Source organism: Anabas testudineus, chromosome 3, assembly GCF_900324465.2.
Source record: "Anabas testudineus chromosome 3, fAnaTes1.2, whole genome shotgun sequence".
In the NCBI taxonomy this organism is placed as follows: domain Eukaryota; kingdom Metazoa; phylum Chordata; class Actinopteri; order Anabantiformes; family Anabantidae; genus Anabas; species Anabas testudineus.
The window spans coordinates 20509934-20532475 of record NC_046612.1 but is presented as its reverse complement, the minus strand read 5'-3'; the positions used below and the strand labels follow the sequence as shown (position 1 = coordinate 20532475).

The 22542-nt window shown below is 42.6% G+C and overlaps 2 protein-coding genes across 13 annotated transcripts in view; both read right to left on the bottom strand.

Moving 5' to 3' along the window:
- Positions 1-10490: 10490 nt before the first annotated feature.
- On the bottom strand, positions 10491-17861 carry LOC113174722 (retinoblastoma-like protein 2). Of its 6 annotated transcripts, none has more exons than XM_026378817.1 (14): positions 17683-17861; positions 15416-15524; positions 15010-15116; positions 14706-14821; positions 14402-14539; positions 14113-14277; positions 13872-13941; positions 13690-13769; positions 13308-13484; positions 12843-12914; positions 12520-12577; positions 11901-12061; positions 11595-11759; positions 10491-11510 (listed from the first exon to the last, which is right to left on the bottom strand). In XM_026378817.1, exons 2-14 carry the CDS (start codon positions 15487-15489, stop codon positions 11286-11288), a joined length of 1608 nt encoding a protein of 535 aa, XP_026234602.1. In that variant the 5' UTR covers positions 15490-15524; positions 17683-17861; the 3' UTR covers positions 10491-11285. The 6 variants fall into 6 exon arrangements, with proteins under 6 accessions (XP_026234602.1, XP_026234603.1, XP_026234604.1 ...); XM_026378818.1 differs by having other exon boundaries at positions 14706-14803; positions 17683-17860; XM_026378819.1 differs by having other exon boundaries at positions 14706-14800; positions 17683-17860.
- A 396-nt stretch (positions 17862-18257) lies between these two features.
- Positions 18258-22542, bottom strand: part of chd9 (chromodomain helicase DNA binding protein 9) — a 67409-nt gene continuing 63124 nt past the window's right edge. For all 7 annotated transcript variants that reach the window (XM_026378661.2, XM_026378659.1, XM_026378660.1 and 4 more), the window contains one exon: positions 18258-22245. In XM_026378661.2, the coding sequence (XP_026234446.1) occupies positions 21274-22245 (972 nt within the window). In that variant the 3' untranslated portion in view covers positions 18258-21273. The remainder of the gene's footprint in view (positions 22246-22542) is intronic.

Genomic DNA, 22542 nt, shown 5'->3' with positions numbered 1-22542 from the left:
TTCAGAAGTTTAAGGTCCATAGGACTTTAACAAACTGTAGCCAATCTCTGTGGACGTGGCTGCAAGAAGACAGTCGATGACAAATTAAAGATACAGATAATACAAATGGTAACAAAAGAACCCAGAATAACCTCCTAGGAGATTAGAGGTGAAATTCAAGGTCAAGGTACATCAGTCCGATCACACCATCCGTCACTGTTTAAGCCAAAGTGGACTTAATAGGAGACGACCGAGGGGGACTCCACTGATGAAAGCAAAAAGAAAACGTATATTGACAAACCACAAAGGTTCTGGGCGAATGTCCTTTGGACAGACGAGACCAAACTGGCACATGGTGTCTTGAATCGGTGCAGGGTACAATGACATCTCAAGACCTTTAAGGCATTCTAGAGCAAAACGTGCTGTCCACTGTCAGAAAGCTTGGTCTTTGTCATAGTTCATGGTCCTCCAACAGGATAAAAACTGAAAACAGCTAAAAAACACCCAAGAATGACTAAGAACAAGTCATTGGACTCTTCTGAAGTGTCCTTCTACGAGTCCTGATCTAAATCACATTGAATATCTGTAGAAGGAGCTGAATCATGAAGTCTGGAGAAGGCACCCTTCAAACCTGAGACAGCTGGAGCAGTTTGGTCACAAGGAGCGAAACAAAACACCTGTCGACAGGTGAGGAAGTCTCATTGAGAGTTACAGAAATGATTGATTGCAGTGATTGCCTCAAAAGGTTGAACAATAAAATCTTAAGTTAAGGGTGCCAACATTTTTGTCCAGACCAGTTTCATTAGTTTGTTGTTTAGTGGAAGGGTTAAGTAAGTAAACCAACAGTTTTCTCCACGTCTGTTTACAGAAATAGGCAAAACTGGAGGACAGAGAAATACAATCATGATGCAATAAAAAAAAAGAAAATGTATTTTTAACTCACGCTTTTAAACTGTAATTGTGCTCTGTGGGAGGAGGGCATTATTCTTCTAAGTATTTTCTTTGTGATATAATATTTAAACATTTCAGCTCTCACCAGTGCTGTTTTAATGCTGTATAAAATATTAATGTGAGATCATACTGTTGCTTTATCTTAAATTCAATAATAGCATCATGCTATAAAGTTTGCAGCCTTTTCTTGGTGGTGTTTGATACAGTACCTGTAGCCAGCATTGCCTAGGGGCTCATATTTGAAATGCTACAAATGCTGTGGCAACACAGGATAATTTAATAGGTTTCTGACTGCCAATCCCCAGGAGCCAACACGAGACAGAAGAAAAAAGGCAGCTATTCTAATGTGTGCTTGGCTCCTTTCCTTGACTCGGCTGCAACTAGCACTGATAGGAATGATGGTTTTTATATGTATCGCTTTCTGAGTGGCGGCAGATGTTCCGCATTCTCCAGCAGTGCTCTGTTCCGGGGGGAAATCAGGGAAAACTACGCACTATAAAATTAAACCACTGACACTTCACCAGCCCTGAAACCAAATAGGGCTTGCAGCATCGGCAAGCTGGAGCGAATCCATCATTTCTCATTTTTAGAGGGTTCCATCTGTGCTAAGTTTCATTAACACTGGTCGCATCAACAGTGAACTGCTTTATAATAGATAAACGCCGCACTACTTATTCACCAGGGCCCGTGTGTTTGAAATCACACGAAAACATGCAGACTGTACAGTTAGGAAATCCCCATTTGAGCAAAAACCTACTATTGTCTGATCTCATCATGTGCAAAACAGCAGCGATTATTTACAGTAGTTGCTGCTGCTCCTTTGTTTGTTGTGTTCAAAATGTGTGCGCTCCCGTTTGATTCCCATATTTCTGCCTCTGAATGGTTCAGCTGGATAAAATGACTTGACTGGATGACTCATTGGAGTTTTATAATAAGCCCACATCCCAGAAATTATTTGTTGCGACAAAAAAAGTCTGCATTTTTGTTGTTCTTGTTCATAAGCTCCCCAGAAAAGGTCCCAGAGTTAGAGTTGTTCTGTTTTTTAGTTGTTTTCTCACCTGTGATTTGATATATTATGGGTCATCTGATCCAGATTTTCAGAGGGAAGACGATGTTCAAAACGGTTTAAAGTTAATATCTCACTTCAGAACTGTGTTTCCCTGGCATGAGCGCGTGCTGCAGGTCAGTGTTGCTTTGACATTGTCGTAACATCCGCTTACCGTTTTTTGCTCAGGTGTGTCTTTTATGCAAGTGCGTTGGATCATTCTTTGGTATTGTGAGTCCTTTAAATTGTAATCTGTTACCCTCCAAAGCTACTTCCACCAGAAGCAAGTGACACCCAGTTGAACCTGGATAAAGGGGATTAGACCTTAGGCATTATGGAAATAGTTCAGATCAAAAGAGGACCAGCAATGGTCACACTGTTCATGCAGGTAGACTGGTGGAACAAAGCCTTTTTAATTACCCTTTTAATTGCCCCTTTAACAGTATGAATTAGCATTTTAATGATGGGTATGTAATTAGGGTTGAAAAGGCCACAAGAGCTCCAGGCTGCTAATAATGCCTCTCAGCTCAGAGATCACAGCAACAGGAGACGGGAGCAGCTGCACCTGAGCGCCGACGCACACTACATCGCTCAACCAACAATGAACAGATGCTGCATATATACACACGCACACAGAATCCATTTGTGCACACAGACACATCTGGGGGTGCAAACACAAACACAAAGATTTAGCAGTCGCCGGGGTGAACAATTGGTGGACATCCAAAAACAAGAAAGACAACAGTGACAAACATTTTCATATATATACACACACACACACACACACACACACACACACACACACACAAGTTCATGCCAAGTCTATCTGAAAGGCTAATTAAATCATTAAACTGATCATTAAAACCATTACAAATGCAAGTGATTATATCATCAGTCACCACTGTGTACTGGAACGAGTACCCCATGATTGTCTTTGTTCATATAGAGACAAACCATGTTAACCATGTTTGTGCACACAGGCGCTGATGCACATGCAAACGGACAGCTCACACAGCACAGACACTCGCTCACACACACACACACACACACAGCTTCACAGAGGATAGCTTTGTGGATGCTGGCAATTACACCATTTACAACAGGCTCCCTTAGCAGCTTGCATGTAGAGATTGAAGGATGGTAAAGGATGAGAGTAGTTTGGCTAAAGGCTTTCCAGCTAATTAAAAGACTAACGCAGCTTCCAAATGACCATTAGGATTCATCTGGCTTGTATGCAAAAAAGGCAGAGATGTATATCATCAAGCTGTTTCTGTGGCCCCGTCATCTGGCACCAATACCTGTCTATATTTACATGCTAAGCAAATTGTTCAACTGCACGAGCAACATCAAAGGTGTTCTACTAATAGTCTGTTCTCAGTGGGAATGCTGTTTTCTTTTTTCCTTCACATGAATATGTAATAACTTAAATGAGACACGATGCAGGCAGTTATGATGTGACATAATGGCGCTCTGTGAAAAATAGTGGTACATATCATTATCATCCAGTAGTGATATCCTCAGTGTAATAATGGAAATCCCAACGTATGTTGCTATCTGAAAACTGAATTCAAAGCATTCTTTTGTTTTGTACATGATCAAATATTAACGCCCCCCCCCTTTGACCCCGGTTTTGTGCATTATGACGTTCGCTCTGCAGCTTTTATGATTGGACACTAATAGCATGCTGCAAAAGATTCTTTGGGCATCAAAGAGATCAAACCTGACGTGCAGCCTTTCTCTGGGTAAAACCTGTAATCAGCTTTTGTATTCCCTGCGAAACCCGCTCGTCTTCAGGCTAATCGTGCTCTTAAATGCAGGTGCTGTTTTATAGACCACGTTTAGCACCCGCATTAAGGTTATTTAGCCAGAGCCTAGAGAGAAACATCCAGGCCGAGCTAACAGCTACAAGAGAGGACTCTCTTTGTGCAGTGTTGCTCCTGGGAGTGACAGAGGAGGAGGGCGGGGGGGGGGGGGGGGGGTGTCTCTGTATGCTCTGGACGGCTCTCCTAATTATTTTTCCCAGAGATGAGGTCACATTCCTCATGGCCCAATCGTGAGCAGACGAGAGCCTGTTATTAACAATCTGCAGACAAACAAACACGCTGTCTCAAAGCCATCCATTCAGCACCAGTCATAATGACTCAATTCAAATAAACACACGTAGAAACACAGTAAGGTAAACAAATAAAGAATAATCATAATGTTTCAGCCATGAAAGTTTTAGATTGGAGCGATACGACAGATTTTTCTCTTTTCCCTCGAGTGCACGCGGGACCATGGCATGATGACACAGCGGGCAATCACGCCATTAGCACACTATTACTGTTATTTGATGTGTATTAAGCAACTCTCCTGCAGATGGTTGAGTAATGTTCGGGGTATTAGGCCTGTTGTCATGGTGAACACTAAGGCTCCGGCAAATGGCGGGGGAAAATGATTGTGATGGTAAGCCTTTCTTATCCTAATGGATTTGTTTCAAGTGATGTTAAATGTTGAACACATCACAGCTTTAAAACAATGTGGCGGACCAAACAGCAAGTGCACACGCTCAGCAGCTCCCATCTGCCGTACACCCAATACACACGACTCCTCGTGAGTCCTCGTGAGAAACTTACTGTACAGTTTCTCTTGCTTCTTTTTCCAGGGATGCTGGAAGTCCCATTCAGCTGCAGAAGAAAGGTCACAGAGCAGGTAGGAAGTCACGTCTTGCTCTCTGTAGATGGTGACAGATGTTCCAGCTCACTTGTTCTACAAAGACAACTCACATGCTGTTTGCTCTACATGGTAGCATCATTTACATTAACGCTACAAGACTAAGACCAAAGCTTGGCATCTCAATAAAAAACCCTCCTCGTCATGAATCGGCAGCTCATTCGTTCAGAAGACACGCAGAAAACACAGCAGCGAGGCATTTATGAGGTGTTAGGGGCGAAAATGCAATTAAAACGTTGTGAGCACGTGTTGAAGCAAATGAGCTCAGTGCACAAGAAGAGTTTTGCTTTACTGAGTGTGAAACAGATTTGGACAGGAGGACTGACCGGTGAGTTTGGCCAAAGCTGTTGAAGTGTTGAGAACAGTTGAGTCAAGCTATTTTAATTATTCTTATTATATTTTACATTTGACACTACGTTACCCTTTGTACTTTGCTTTGCTGGTTCTTTAGTTCTGACCTCAGTTAACTATCATCCAGCCATCAAATTAAACAGTGTAGTGTGTTGACGACGACTGTATTCTTAAAGGTTATCTAATAAACAAAACAATAGCTATAATGCACGACAGTATGCCTCCATGAAGATAACAGCGGCCCGTCTGATCCCATACTGGCCGTACAGTGGCCACCATCACACGCCTGCTTTGACACCAACTTTTTTCTTATCAAATGTGATATTTGACAGAGCGCGCTCGTCCACGTTCACAATGGGAAGAGCTGATTCTGCTGAAGGTCACCCCGACACCCGAGCTGAATGAATGACATTTAGAGCACAATTTTCTATTTTTCACCATTTTCTTTGAACGGCGTTGCTCCACGTGAACGCACGCCGTGCACTCCTACGCACTCCTGTGCACGCCCCGCATGTACGTACGCACTCCTGGTCACAGCCACACACACACGAGGTGTTCAGCTGTCACTGAGCTGCTGCAGCGAGTTAAACATGCAGTAATGATTGGCTGGGACCCAGAGCCGCACCCCTCTCACTCTGGGACACATTACAAACTGTATTCACAAGCATGTCTCTGTAATAAATACAGTACAGAATGAAAACATTAGAAAAAGAACATATATATCAAATAATAAAACATCATCAGTAACTTCTAAAGTCACTGTATCTGCATGTTAGGGTTTTTTTTTTCATAATTCTGCTTTTAGGACTTGAATATTTCCGGTGTGTGGGGGGGCACTTTTGCTTCTGTTATTGGAAGATGGTATTTCTTCTAACCCTGTTGCAAAAGGACATGTCTCTTTGTGCTCCCATCCAGGATAATCAAGTCATTCTTGTCCACATACCTCCCTGTATCTCTCCTCCAGCGCCCTGACCTTTATCTTCAGCTAAATCGTATTTGCCTTCAGGACTTTATAGTTGTTTCCACTCGTTCGTAATTTATTTGCAGTGTCCTACCGACTTTTCATTGCTATGACATTTGATAAAAAAAAAAAAATAAATAAAAAAAACTTTGGTAAGATATTTTAGTCCCTTTATTCATTTCTAGTCGACTTTGAGTGAATTCTTTCAGAAGCAGTGGGTGGACTGATTGTGAGCAGCTTTGCTTCAGGGACGTGTCCCTCAATAGTTCAAGGAGAGGAGCTCCTCAAATCATAAGAATACTCCAGAGCACAAAAACCTATATACATACTGTAGTGTTACTATTGTTTAGTATCCAATAAAACCAAGTGGGGGGGCTGTATAATCCCAATTCCAGGGTCTCCTGTTGGATTTCTGACTTTTTCCTTCAATCCAGAAGTGACTACAGCGTTTTGAGTTGTTGTAGTGTCCAGGATTCATAAAACTAATGGCAGTAGAAAATAGTGACACCAAGAATAGTGTCAGCCTTAGTGTTGTAAATACAAGACAAAATGCTGATTATAGGGGAAAAGATATTTAGCATTTTGTGGACAAATGATTGTGTTAACAGGTATTTTACGATGCCTCTAATGGTCTTTACACCACTACAAAGTTGTTCTGCGTGTTCTGCTACACACTTCAGCATTGATGCTAGTCTGTGATGTGGTTCTAGATGACCTTATCTTGACAGGTCTTTCTAATATCCTGCACCATTCAGGTGTGTAACAAAGGGAAACAAAAAAATTGGATAACTACCTATAAGTACAGCAGCACATGAATAAACACAACATTGACAGAGCTTATGGCAGGGCTGTTGGATTGGATTGCTTTAGATTATCCAGATGCACCTAATAATAAAGGGATCTACTGGGTGTATTGACATTAGAATAACACAAATGCCAAAACATTGTGCTCAGTAACCATGACTGACCACAGTGCTGAATGGGCAGAGTGATGGGAATCAGTAGTCTCATTTGGTGTGTATTTTAACAGATTTCTGGTTGTTTAGCACCATGAGAAAAAAAAAGACACCCATATTGTGCTAAACAGCCAGACGGACGGAGTTGCTGCAGAGCTTTGTGAATACAACAGTGTCTGTAGGCTGAAGTAGTAGTTGCAGTGCTGGTGGGGGTGGTGGAGGAGGAGGACAGGGGTGGGGTAGCTGGAATCAGTGACATTCTTCAAGGCCAGTGTAAGATTAAAGACCGGGGCTGTCGTGCCTCTGATCATATATTCACAAAACATACCCTGTGAAGAACACATCTTTAAAGAGAGACCGGCTGAGAATAAGGCCGCTGCTTGGGAGTATTTGTGGCAGCTCATTCTACATATCATATAAATGGTCCATTACTGAATAAGGAGATTACTCTCAAGAGAGTTTTTTTTAGACGCCCTTCTCATTTTCTGTTTGCCTTTTTTTTTTTTTTTTTTTTTTGGCACAGTCCTGTAAACATCTATCTGCAGCGGCACGGGTTTGTCCTCTGTAATGCTTTATGTGTGGAAAAGTCACAGATGCTTGGTTTGGAGTTTGCTAGGAGCTCTGTCCTTTACATCATACAGAATCACTCCAACGCTGCAACAATGAGGCACTGAGATAAAAAAGAAAATCTGATTTAAAAGTGGAAAAAAAAAAAAACTAACAGCCTTGGGCATAATGTGCATCCAGGAGCATTTATGCAGAAGTGAAATGTCAATAAAGCTTACTTCCTTAATATTGCCTATTTCACTGGCACATAACACCGGCCAGCGAGTCATGAACATAAATTCACTGCACACAGTACAGTAAAACGAATAATGATTAATATAACTTTCATCTTGTGTTTGCTTCACTTGGTGTGGCCTTGGGCGCTTTAATAGTTGTGGCACAGTAGGGGGAAAAAAATTAATAGCTTGGTATTCTGCATGCCCTTCAAAATAAAATGTTTCCGTAATGGATTCTCACTGGTAGATATGTGTGCACATACTGCACCATAAGACCTTTTTAGCGCAAGAGAGTTCATCGGAAAAAAAAAAAACCCTCGCTGTTGCTAGATCACAGGATTACAGCCCCTGCAAAACGGCAGCACGCGGCTAAAGCTGCTGAGACGTATTAATACAATAATCAAGTGTTTCAGGTTGCTCTTAATTCAATTGTCTCTCTTAACATTTCCCAGTTTTGTCAATCAATGTGCCTGCCTTGTCTTTAAAGCAACAGAGGAGTCATCCATTCTGGCACCATTAAAACATCAATGTCTCATTTCTGCTAAATGGCAGAGGAAAGATAATTGGCATGTGTGCATGCATATTAATTAACTGATAATGAGACGATAAGGCCTCCTCTCTATCTGCAGGTGTGGAGCCACTAATCAATAGGCAGTGAAATGGGGTAAAAATGTGCTTCTTTTATCCCACTACTGAAATTAAAAACCTATTTAGTACCACATTTTCCAACAAAGTGCTTCTCATTTATCTTCTCCAGCACATTATTCAATCACACTTTCCATTTGTATAATGGTAATATTTTCATGTAATTTCCCACTGCCTCTGAGATGGGTATTTTTGATATGGCTTTGTAAAATGGCTATTCCATTCCAGCTCCATTCACTAGCTGGTAATAAACTTACAACCTATATTTCAGATTAAATGTCTTCAGCAAATGGAGCCAGCCTCTGATGTTTCCCAGAGAGTTAGGAAGAGCACTACTGCTCCCTGGCGGCAGCAGAGGGAGCTGCTTCAGGGCGTGTCACTGCCCCCTGGTGGCCAACACTGCGAAGTGCCGAATCGTTTTTGCAACTTGGCAGCATTTTACCATTTGCAATAAAAAGCACAAATGAAGAGCAGTAACAGCCTTCTTATGTGCAGAGCATGCAATCTAGTTAGAGAGCTGAACCCACAGGCCAAACATGAGCATGTACGTCTTAAAGGGAGGTGGTTAAAAGAGCAGGATGAGGGGAGAATGAACGTATGGCAGGAAAATTCAATAAAGGTGCTGCTAAGGATGCCACAGGGCGACTTTGCAAAAGTCTTAAAACAGAATAAAAAACCAACGTACACAGGAGCATAAGTGTTTAAATCCATACTGTACATTTATTAGAAAATGGTTTTTGGAATATATGAGCTGGATGTTTCCTCAGAACAGAGCATCTTTGTTGTGTGTGTATATGTGTGTGTGTGTGTGTGTGTGTGTGTGTGTGTGTGTGTGTGTGTGTGTGTGTGTGTGTGTGTGTGTGTGTGTGTGTGTGACTGAGCCAGATGACACAGAGGTTGATGGACAGTAGTGCAGCGTCACCTCCTCCCGACAGACCCTCCGTCAGCTAGGACAGGGCAATCTGTACACACAGCGACACAGACACACAGAGCCCGTCTCCATCAGCACACAGCCCATTTGTCATGTCACATAGCCTCAGAGAGACAAAGCGGTCAAGTTATAGAGGTGATTGTATCAAAGTGACCTCAATGCGATGGTCATAAATTGCTTGCTTTACGTGGAGGTACTATATCCTTGGTCTATTGATAGAAGTGAGAACAGAAGGAAAGGACATAGGGAACTGATAAATCAAGTAGGAAAACATGTTTTTCGTGCATACTGTGAACAAAAAAAGTGATTTTTATGACAAGATACAGTAATAACTTGTAGTAAATTTATCATATATCTTACATTGAGAGCAGTTGAGGGGTGAGGAGTGAAGGTGGCCCTCAGGAACAGTCCGATATGTTGTCTTTCTCTGCCTCTGTGTCTTTCTTTGTTGTTCCATTGGCTTCCTCTGCAGGCGCCTCCTTGGTGGAAGTGGCCGTCTTCGGCCTGTCCTCGGGCTTTTCAGAAGGATCCACCACCGTGATGTCCCTGCTTGTGTTGCAACCCATGATTTGACTAAATCGAACAGTCTACAGGGAACTGTTCAGCTGACGGGAGTCCACAGGCGTATAGAGCATTAAACACCGCTCATCACCTTAAAACCGGTACTGTAGGTTTGTTGTGACCTCACCTTTGTTCTCCAAGGCAACCCCAAAACTTCCTGTCTTGGGCACCTGACTATGCATCAGATTCGAAGACATGCCTTTGTGTAATGACCTCTTAAACAACACTAGTTGAGATTTAACTCAGTATGACGTGCCGCAACATGGTTACTGATAAACACTGACGGGATTGTGTGTCAGTCACACAGTAGCCATGGCGACCAACTTTCACACAATGGATGTGCAGGTATTTGTTTTCCTTCGGTCTGATAAAAAATAAAAAACAATTATATATATCAGGAAATTACAGTCAAACATGAGCGAGTCCCTCGCTGGTTGGACACCAGGTAGGACTGCTCTACCAGGTAAACCCCGCTTTGCTAAAGCTTCCTATTAACTTAATGAAAAGAGAGTGAGGCCTCGTCTGAACCAGTTCCCCAAGAGAGGACACAAAATTCAGCAGCCTTTACTGCTAATGCCTGTGATCACTTTGCCACAGAAAAAAGGAAAAACGCTAATGAGAATGTAATAATGTATGTTTATTTCATTCCTTTTAGAGTAAACAAGTTTATAGTGACAGTTGGAGAATACATAAAAAGTATTTCAATTTAACAACTTCTATTAAAATAATGGATAAGATCCCACATGTTTTGAGACCTTGTAAAAATCTTCTACACTGACCTGTAATTTGTCTAATACACTACAATAAAATGTGCAGTGGACGTTTCAAGTTTCCACGTCACACTTGTGTAAGTTGAATATTGGGCCTTGATGTGTTGTAACGCCTCAAATAATGCTTAGAAGTAATATACACAAGTTAAATCCATGTTTAATTCAGTTCAAAGTCATCTGTGCTGTCTTTTGATTGGTATCCTATTGAAGAACCATGATGTCAATGTTGTAATCACTGGTGCTAATTGCTGATGATTGGGGTGTTATAGATACCAATCTGTCGACATACCACTGATTAAAGTTTCACGCAGCTGTCAATTCTTCACTTTCACGGTCTTAATGTAGTTTATGATGATCTTAAAAAAAGAAATCATTACAGGATAAAAACACGTTAACACTGATTTAGGGCGGTCCACACGGTATCACAATCTTCCCCAGTATGACCAGCATCTTCTTTGTTTAAAGACACCTCGACAGATATGTTGGTGTCAAAATAGTGCAGGAAAAAAAGCTCAGGCTGTAGATGACACTTCGAGCCGACGCAGATCTTGGCAAATAGGAATACTTAACAGATGCAGTACCTGTCGTTATACATAGCCTTAGGAGCGTTACCAGACTTGATGTTCCCCTCTACTTCCTCTCTAGTGCTGGTTAAGCTGTGTAACTGGAGACTCCTTGCCCTGGATCTGTCTTGTGACGCGATCATTGACGACATTCCTCAGTCGTCGCTGCCACGCTGACTGATCATTCAGACGAAGCCTTTTTGCTGAAGGGCCGTCCTCTCCCTCTTTAGCTAATGATGCCACGTGGCCCTGCCTGTTGGGCGACCTGCCTGTTTTGATCATGTTGTTGATCTCACGCAGACGCTGTGAACGCAGGAAGGAATTATTGAGATTAGACATAATGTAAGTGAAATCATTTCAGAGCTTTCCGGCAGGACGTCCACAGACCTCTGACGGACTTGAGTTGAAGTAGTAGCAGAGCCCAGTAGTAGGCGGGGGGGTGGGTTCAGGGTTGTACGGTGAAATGAAAATGGAGTGGCTGTTGGACAGCCGGTGTCCGCGAGGAGATGCTTTCCACTGCCGAGGGTACGGAGACAAAGGAGGAGTCTCACCCTGTGTGAAGGTTACACAGCGGCGGTTACAGTAGGTCTTAAAGTATAAGTGTGCTGCTTACACCAACCTTTCAGAAGTTCAGCTTCATGCCGTCATTTCTGATTCAGCTTGGTCAAATTTCAGCAAAAGAGATCAACTTACTCCAGAGGTCGGTGCAAACTGCTTGGCAAAGTGCTGCATCTTTGTCGTGTAGACCTGGTTGTAAAAGTAGATAAGATTGCCCCGCTGTTCCTGACGTGGTCCTGGATAATGTGTTGATGGTGTGCTGGGGGTCAGGATAATGTCACTGTGTTCTCCATTATCTGCAATCAACACAGTAATAAATCAAATCTATCCGTCCTTGTCCTGAAATCACATCACCTCCTGTTACATTACTGTTATAATGCATGTGATATGTTGTGGTAACTACTGATGTTACATAACCTGTCTTCCTTTTTTTTTATACAGAGGGGCAGTGATTTAGTGTAGTTCTCTGTCTGCACAATGACCTCGACCCTAGGCAGCCTTAATAAAATTATTTAGTCAAAGGGAATGTGGTGGTGATGGTGAAGCCAAAAGCCAGGTCAGGGGCAGGAAAATGAGAACAGAACATAGTAGTCGAGCTCTAAGAAAGGTCTGTTTCATTGCACTAGCAAAGTCAAACCTGTCACTAAACTAGGAGGATAAATGTCTAAATAAAAAGACGTGGTTCTTTATTTGAGTGTGCAGACAAACAATAGATCCGTGTGCTGTGCATGTGTTTGTGAATCTGGCTTCTTACTGCTTTTTTCTGTAGAACTGTCCACATCACTCCCTGAAATCAGCACATTTTTGCAGACCTGAGGGCAGAAACAGCCTCTTCAGAACCACTGAGCCAATGTGGCACTAACACACACAGAAAGTCCTCTCACCTTGTCACAACACTTTCCTAACATAGTGTTAATGTTCAGTAACATCTTATATTTGAACAAACTAGATGGCTGTTCAGCTGATGACTCGTACAGACAACAGGGCTGTGAAGATTAACAGTCTCCTCCTATATTTTCTTACTTGATCCAGTTGCACGCTAAAGAGAAAGGAATTATGTTTTAAAAATAAACCTACACTTTTGTTGGCACGTGGCTGAGACTTGTAGCACTTCATTATGTGCTTGAAGGGGATTTCCATCTTGGTAATCTGCAAATATAACAGAATGAATGAAAACGAAGGTCATTTAGGGCATGCTGCTCTTTTCATTCTTACAAAATTCAACATCACTGCATCATCAAAGGAATAAAATCTGCAGTGGGTTCTGTATTTTCCAGCGCTCCTCAAATTAAACCATGATCACATTCATTATTTGTAATTGTGTTATTTGTAAACGCAGAGGGGTGAGCGTTGGCACGTCAGGGGAGCACGCTGCAACTGTCACAACCTTGTTATAACAACTTATCAGCATCAAGCTAAAATAAATAAATAAATGCTGTTGCAGAGGCTTTGTTTTTTAAACAGCCTACAAATTGCAAACATGATGTGATTGAATAGTCAGAATTGAATAAATACAGATCAGATATGTATATCATCTCCCACCTTAGCTATGATGTAGATGGCGCACATCAACAGTTGGTCCAGGTGACGGTCTACCATGAGGGAAATGAAGTGGACCAGGGAGTGCTCAAAGCAGGTCCAGATCTTCAACCGCAGCTCGTCAGAAATGCGCAGTGTGGGGCATAGCTCCCTCAGACGCTTTCCCATCAAGCTGTAAACCTGTGGCAGAGAGAAAACGGAAAGCCCACTAAATATACAGTAGTACATGTGCAGTAGTACATGTACAGTAGTAAATGTGCAGTAGTACATGTACAGTAGTACATGTACGGTAGTACATGTACAGTAGTACATGTACGGTAGTACATGTACAGTCAACTGTCATTTGGAGCCATGGAAGAAAGTCACACCAGGTACATTAACTGACCTTACGGGTGAACAGATGGAGGGAACTGCTTCTCTGAGGTTGTCCAATGCTGGTGCTGTCAGCTCCCTGACTGACGTCCTCTGACAAAAACAGAACTGACCAGTCAGCAAAATACTGTAATCACTGTCCAATGTACAGTGTACTATAATCAAAAATACTGCCTTAATACACAGTGCTTCTACCTCCTGGTAGGTCTCCATCAGGTTCAAATGCTGTTCTCTTTGGATCTTCTAGCTGTGTAGGCGGGATCACCTGCATATGTCGCAAAGAAGAAGAAGAAGAAGAAGAAGAAGAAGAAGAAGAAATACTGTAAAGCTTCAGATGTTTTGAGAAGGAATCATCAAACGGCCACTGTCTCACTTGAGATGACCTTGGGCTTCACATCTTAAAATGACAGATGGTGCCAGGTAAAGAGTTGTTAACCTGTTGGCAGGTAGGCAGATGGCCCTCGTTGGCTCTGATTTCCTCCCACAGTGGTGAGTCACTGGTCCAGGCCAAGCTCTCCAGAACTTTCTCATGCACTTGGTTGAGATGTCTGACAACAGCGCAAGGCAGGCTCACTTCAGCCCGTAGCACCAACCCAATCACCTGTCACCCCACAGAAAACAACAAGTGTCAGACCTGGAGAGGACCAGGCTGCCACTCTTTACTGATTCAGATAACAATCTGCTGCATATAGTTTATATATGACTTAACAAGCTTGGAAACACACCGTCCCAAAGTGATATGGTGCTACGTTGAAGATCTGAAGAAGTGCAGGGAAGTCACAGGGTAGATGGTTTGAGCATATGGTGATCTCCAGACAACAGGTCACAAGGCAGCACTGGACGAGATTGTTCTCCAAGAAGCCCTGGGAGAGGAGCAAGTGCTTCACTTCAAACACAAACTCTAAAAAGGCAGAAATATTCTGAGGAACATGAAGCATAATAGATCAGATAACATTTATCAGATAGTGGGAACAGCCTTTGTGCTCGACAGCAGCTCCAGGTGTGGCCACATGAGGGCAGTACACTCACTGAGACATCACCGACTCCCAGTCTTCTCTTTTCTTGACTGATAAGATTCTCCAGGATCCTGTAATACCAGATCTCGGCCTCACAGCAGCAAAGTTCTGCTGAAGCATCAAGCATTTCTAGGATAAGATAAGACTTTCCTCGAAGGAGAAATTCATGAGTCACAGCAGCAGAGTAAAACCTAATATCGAAAGTTAAAAACCACAGAACGAACAATAAATGTAGATGAAAGAAGAGTCCCGTTGTTTCAGAGTTACTAAACATTTCCCTTTGTCCCATTGTTAAATCATTGAATGTGTTGGTGTACCTTTGGTCTTCCTGTTTCCGGCATTGTCCCTGTTGTGCTGCAGGAACGTGTGCAGCATACGTCTCAGTCTCTCTTTAACTCCCTGGGTTGGATCTCCAGAGCAGGCTCTGAATCGAAGCAGGAACATGAGCATATGTTAACAACATAGAAAAAAAAATGTGCTGGAGAAGCATAAACAGTAAATAAAAGGCCAGATGGTCATTGAAACTCACTGTACCCAGCCTCTTACCAACGCACTGCAGGTTAGATGGACAGTGTGCTCAACAAAGACTGTGAACCAGATCAAACAGCTGTGTGTGTGTTATCTGTGCGTTATAATATGTGTGATCCACAACTTGCACTTGTATAATAACATCCACACAAAATGGCTACAGTGGGAGTGAGACTACGAGACCGTGGTGCTGACCTGAACATGGCGACCAGACGGTCGCTGGGGCCAAACCGCGGCGGTCCCTGGTTGCCCTGAGGCTCTGTTGCCATGGGGACCTTCACACTCACACAGGATGAGAGTCACCCTAAATAAAGATACACAGTCAAAGAGCCAGGCAATACAAAAGACAGCTGTGGTAGAATATCATGTTCTACTACAAGGGTTTTTAAGGATAGTTTCTTTTTTTATTATTATTCTACTCTACTCTTTTATTGAGCTATACATCAGTAGCAAAGACTGGAAGCAGCCTAACTATGGGACTGGAAAAGAAATGGCTACAGCACCTAAATGTGTAAATGTGAGTGTAAATGAAAAGAATAAAGTCGTTTGATAAAATGTAATAATGATAATAACATAATGCTGGGACAGGCTTCTGGTTTCTATGCTAAGCTAAGCGAAGCTAACCCTGCTGCCTCGAGCTTAGACTGCTAACAATTTTTTAATCAAGCTATTGACAAGAAAGCAAGTAAGCATATTAAACCTAAATATCAAATTTTTCTTATTATTCTTATAGAGTGTTTTTATGTTAGATGTGTGTCAACGGACCACTGTGTATCTAACATAGCAGGCAACTTGGAAGTTCAGTTGACATTTTGTAGCTTAGAAAACTGTGACTGTGCAACAAGAGGAAGATTTTAGACGCTGGAGAACAGTAATAGTAATTATAAATAGTTCATGGCCCAGTTGTGTTCTCTGTCAGTTTCAATTTAAGGTGTTTTTTTAGGCTACATGTGAAAACCAACTTTAAAAAGTCGTATTTCAGAGTTAGATTTTTCTAGACTTAACAGGAGTTTAATGTTAGCAAAACCTTCGACATGTGTTTTTGTCCACTGGTAAAAGTGTCTCTCACACAGGGTGTGTGTGTGTGTGTGTGTGTGTGTGTGTGTGTGTTCACTGTCCTCCCACGTGTCCTGTTTATCATTTCGAGTTACCGTCCTCACAGTCCAGTCCGTGCTTATAGGACTGAGACACAACATGAAGAAGCTGCCTGATAAAACATGTGGATACTTCAAGGTCTGAGCTGGGACTGTGTGCTTTTCATCAGATTTTCCCCTTATTAAGGACAATCCGGTGCTTTTTGCCCGTCTGCGTCGTGTAAATCATGCTACTCTGTTGCAGAGAGGCATCACGGCGCTGTGATACATGAACTTGAACATGGTTGTGGCCATTTTGACAATCACTACGGCATGGAGGCATGGAGAGATAAAACCCTGCCACATTTCTAAAAGCCAGCTGTTCGCCAAGGAAATCACTGGCTTTGAACAGATACTGTACATGTTTAACACCACGTCCTCTTTGTCAAAAACAAGCCCTCAGACTGCGTTTCTACAGCTGTAGGCACGAGACCCGTGACAGCAGTCATCTGCAACTAATAGAGAGAAACGGGAACTTGAGACTCCACAGCTCCTCGTGAATCCTACTGCAGGCTGTGGATTACAAGTGCTCTTGTTTGATCCTACTTTGACAGCAGATCGATATCTGCGTCACTACAAAGGTCTATCAGGAAAATGAAAACACAGCGAGGCCTTTTCTGCATAAATGCAACTTACAACATGATCAGATTTGCATCTGTCAGAACCCAGTTATACATATGAGACTATTTATTATAAAAAGATGATCTAATCTTAAATCCCAATGTCACCCTGTAGGATTAGGCTTTGTAGAAATGTGTAATAATAAGTGGAATAAGTTTAATATGTGGTTGTGGGATTTGCACTTGCAGGAATGAAAGCCTGATCATGTTTTTTCTGATTCCTTCACAAACTTCCAAGCACTTTCCAGCCACTTCACACTGCCTTTAGCCTCTGACATGTGAAACCACCGTGCGTTGCAAACTCAATAATAAATCACAAATTGATAGATCTTGAAATAAAGCATCATTTCTAGCCAAGTTGTTTGGGTCACACCCATTTCCTGTTTCCTCCACACTGGCCTTCAGTGACAACACGATCAAAATAGCAAAACAGGCCCTACTTTCACTTTCTGACATGTGCTCCACGTTTAAATGGATCTTAACTGTGGACTAATGCGGGTTCCCATCACCAGCACGACTTCACTGTCCGGTGCATCACACTGGGGCTGCTGGACACATTTAAAACAGGCAACAACGTGGTAGCACTTAATGTGAACCCACACAGAATATGCTAATGGCATCGACCCAGCTCTTGGCATTTGTCAGCCATGTCATCCGAGTTGAGCCTGTGACTTACTTTAGAAGAGGAAAAGCTCCTGAAGTCACTTACCAGCGTCGAGGCCACCTGTGAGTCTGGAAGAGTTTTCTGCAGGCAGATTTTTTTTTTTTTTGGGGGGGGGGGGAGTGTTTGTGTGCTGTCCAGCTGGAAGTAGCAGAGCTGTGCAGCATGCAGCAGAGCAGTCAACCTGCTGCTCCGCTGCTCTGCAGCCTGAGGAAGTTCAGCCCATTGGCCTCGTTCAGACAAGCCCCGACTCGTCATGTGTGTGTGTGGTTGTTACGATGAGCTGAGCTGCAGCAGCCGCCGAGCTCCACCCAGTGGAGGAAAGGAGACCTGCAGCAGCAGGTTAACCCTTTCCTGTGACAGAGAGAGCTGCCTCTTGCACTTTGAGCAAGTCCAGTTTATTTTTGTATTGTTAATGCTTTAAAAAAAGAGCTTTCATCCAAGCTCACAAGATGTTTGTGTGTCTTCTACAACTGAGTGAACAGTGTCATTGAATCTTACTAGAATAAAAAGCACTGATGTAAAATAATTAAAGTGTACAGCTGCAAAGAGGGCGCTGATGGTTTCCCAAATCAAGCCCCCACACAAAGCAACAGGCAAACTCACACTGAATTAGTCAGATAGTCAGAAGAATATGTTTAATAAAAATAATTAAACCTCAATTTCCTCTATACAACTTCATAGAAAGTAATCCAATAAATTACAAATGACTTAAGACACATTTTCCTGCACTACATAAAGAATTATTTTGACTACACAGATCACAAATTGCAAATATTACAACTGTCCAATAAAAGAAAATGAGAGAGAAAAAAAAAATAAAGACAAAAACTGACCAGGGTGACATTTAGGATATTATCAAGCTTGAAATAAAAATAATAATAAACCAATGATGCTAGTTTTGTCATCCAAGTGAGTACATGTATGAAAACTAAAGGGAAAACCTCCCTGTACAGCAGTAGTGTGTTTTGTCATTCCTCTTGCATATTGGTCATTGTTTACTTGTGTCTGTGTCTGATGCAGGTGTAACACTGCTTTCTCTGGCACTCGCAGTGCTTTGGGAGTCTTTGTACAGTACAACCTAGAAGAAAATGAAATACAGCTAAATGAAAATTAAAGGAGGAAAATCCAATCTCATGTCTACCTTTTTTGTTTTGTTTTCATTTGTGTCCTAGAGAGGCGAAGCACAGTCATCAATCCATCAACCCATCGCTGCGGGGCAACAAAAGTGAGTAAAATTAGATTAGTCACCTACAGCAGACGTAGCAATGGCTGGGTGTTTGCATAAGGGCACTAGAAGTTTAAAGAGAGCAGAGGTGTAGATATACAAAATGACAGTGGCGTGATTCAGTTCATTGCTCAGACATAGAAAAATACCGTACTGTTAGTAATAATATATATGTAAAAAAAAAAAAAATGCAATCGCATTGCAAGAAAACCCATGACCAGGCCTATGTAGGACAGGCGTACAAGAAAACCACTGTAAAGCGACGTTACAAATCAGACGTTATTTCATGGTGTGACCCACTAGAGAACAATGCTACAGCAATATCTGAGAACTAAACAGTTAAACCAGACTCCAACAAAAGGGGTGGGGGGAGGCGGTGGGGTACCTGTTAGGGTGCCCCGTTGTCCCCAGTCCAAACAAAAACCTCACCTCAGAGATCATTTTGAAATGCATCTAACAGTCCACTGTGTAACAGCAGTCCTAGAGCGAGCACTGATGTGCGAGAGAGAATTATAAAAAGATACTTTGAGTGAACTCCAGTGTTGACTCTGTGTGTGTGTGTGTGTGTGTGTGTCCTGGATACAGCTTAAAAAGGACATGTGCACAAGTGATGAAAAAATGCACAGGTAATGAAGCACATATTTGAGCAGTTGGTCTGTCAGACAGAAGATGAACGAGAGACAGAGAGAGAGAGAGAGAGAGCGAGGTACAGGATAAGGGCACTTCTACATCTAGCTGAAGCTCCACTCGTCAGCAGAGGAGTCGAGGACGAAGTGAGAAATACACACAACGATGCTGCAAACTCCCAACAACACAAGCTGCTATTATTGAGCCCTACCTGAAGCTAGCCTGTCTGGCACTGTGTTAAAACATAATACTCAATCAAAAACGATCATTACTACAATCTCGGCCAGGGTTTGAACTATTTTGTGCTTGTACCGTGTATCTTCTGTAAGACTTTGGTGGACAGGTGTTCATGCAACATGGAAACGTGTAATGCTTGTGGTCAAAAACACTTGTAATGCGGTTTCTACTATTTGTAGCTTAATACATAACATTCAGACTGGAAAGTTATGGAAGCAGTAGATACCAGGTGACAGGAGCAGTCCAGCCAAACAAAACAACTCAGCGGAAGCTCTGAGGGGGGGGGGGGAGGCCTCTGACACACATTCCAGCAGAGACAAGGACGTGAACATGGACAGCAAGAAAACATACCCATGCACAGGTACATTTGCACAGTGACGCCAATCCATTTAGCACAGTTGAGGTAAGATGCAGTCAAATACGCCAGGTCTGTAGTAATAATATCCATGTCATCAAGAGTCCTGAACTCTTACACTATACAGAAATCACAATATTGTGTCAGGACCTAAAAGGGCAGTTTTTTTTTTTTGGCACACAGTAAAAGGTTATTTTCTGTCCCCACAGACAGAGGGGGGTTATTAAACTCTGACAGTGTAGTCAAAATCAGTCAAACAGTTGTGCAAGTGAACACGTATGCCTAATGTGGGAAGCTAAAGTGCGCCTCAGATATGTCGCGACAGTGGAAACGAAGAGTTTGTAGAATTACACGTTCATGTGGAAAATAAAATAATTAAATTCTGATCATTTTGAAGGATTTAAGCATGTGTTCGACTGACGGAGAGAAAAGAAAAATACAGATTTGCCCCTAAATCTGAACATTATTCTAGAGGCAGCGTCACATAATTCTCTTTTCAAAATGGATGAGACCTATTGTAGAAATGAGCTCTTCAACGTGATATGAAGCTTAGTGACAGGCGGGTGAGGCTGTGTGAGTCGCCCATTGGGGTGGAACATGGCAGACAGAGAATCTACAGCTTCAGTGACATTCATTAGCTGCCCAAGTTATTGCTGACATATCCAACGTATGGTCTGCAAAGCATAAGTGTCAACGAACCTGTAAAAGTACTATTTACAAGAGGAACCAAAGTGTTTGTCAAGTGTCATTTCCCCCAACAATCAAAATATATTAATAGTACAGCTCAACGAGCATGTTGATGTAGTTTGACTTTTTTTTTAATAAAATTAAATCCTGACATAATTACAATAATGCCTTTTTTGTTGCAATTGTACATAATCGTGTGGTACAAGTTCACAGAGTTCAGAAATCTACTAAAGTCTGACATGCAAAATGTCTCATAACAAGACTACCTTGTGAACAAACACTGAAATTTTATTTCAGATCCTTTTAAGTCAGTTTTTCCCATTTTTTTTTTATTTTAATTTTAATTTTTTTTTGTCTTTGTTACACAACATTTTAGTTAGTTCTTGTATTTACATGTAAAGAAATCGCAACATAAGTGCTGGAAAATCCATATATGTATATGTGAATATATGTATACTTTTCTAGGCGATACATAAATAAATTTTTATAATTCTATATTATAGAATCAGTCCTCATCGCTTGAGTCTGAATCATTATCAGAGGAGGAGGAGGAGCTCCCAGACTCTGATGAAGATGACTCGGCTTTCCCCGAACCTTCAGGACCACTGTTCTCTTTTTGTTCTGCTGACTCCTCTTCATCCTCCTCCTCTTCATCCAGTGCTTCGTCGTCCTCCTCTCCGTTCTTCTCCGCCGCTGTTCGCTCCGTCTCATGTGGCGATGACTGGGAGGCTGCTGGCAGAGGAGGACCAGGAGGAAGGGTGGTGTCACTGTTTGAGCCCTGTGGCTGTGTGGCAGACACAGGGAGGTTAAGGCCTGGAGTGAGAAGCATCCCTGGGTAAAGCATACTGGAGAGTAACAAGGGGTTAAGAGACAGTGGATGACTGGAAGCTGCAGAGGCAGCTGAAGCACTTTGTTGGGTGGTGGCAGAGGAAATGGAGCTGGAAGTGGAGGAAGAAGTCGCATTTGAGCTCTCTGTCCTTTCTCCTTTGGTGTCTGAGGTGTGAGAAGGAGCTTTTGTGGCAGAAGGCTCTCCGGTTGCACTGCTTGCAGTTCCCTTTGTCTTCTCCTCAGAGCCTACCGAGCCCTCTGAAGCAGACTTCCCAAGCAAGCTGCTCATGCCAAGCAGGTTGGGCAAGCCAGCCATACCAGACAGCATCATGGGAAACATGGCGGCTAAGTTGCTTGCAGCCAGGTTGCTAGTGTCGGATGGCAGGCCCATGAGGCCTGCAGTGAGCTGCAGGGACTGTAAGCTCTGGAGGTTCTGCTGGAAGGCCTGCAGGCTGGTGAGGTCCATTCCAGAAAGGAGGCCATTGGCCAGTAGGGGGCTCAGGCCGAGAGCAGAGGCTGCTGGGTTGGGTGCTGCCGCCGCTGCCGCCTTGGCCAGAGGATTCTTGGGTCGACGTCCACGCCGGCTCACCTCCTCAGGAACGATGGGTCCTGTCAGGATCCTATCAAACATGCTCTCTGGGAGATAACCCTGAACAAAACACCAAACATATATGTAAGGTAAGTAGTTTCACACAGCATAGCCAAGGATGATAACTGATTACCCCGGAGCATGCACTAACAGTGGAGTAACCTGAAGAGTATTTAGTGCAGGGACACAGAGCTAAACTGAATGCGCTCAACAGCCATACAACTAACATTCATAAAGGGTGTAATGTTTTTGTTTGTTTAGTAACTAAAAAAAGCTGAGCACAATATTATAACTGTCTCAATACAATTATATAGCACCATAAGCTACTATTTGATCATCAAATTTAATTTGACACTT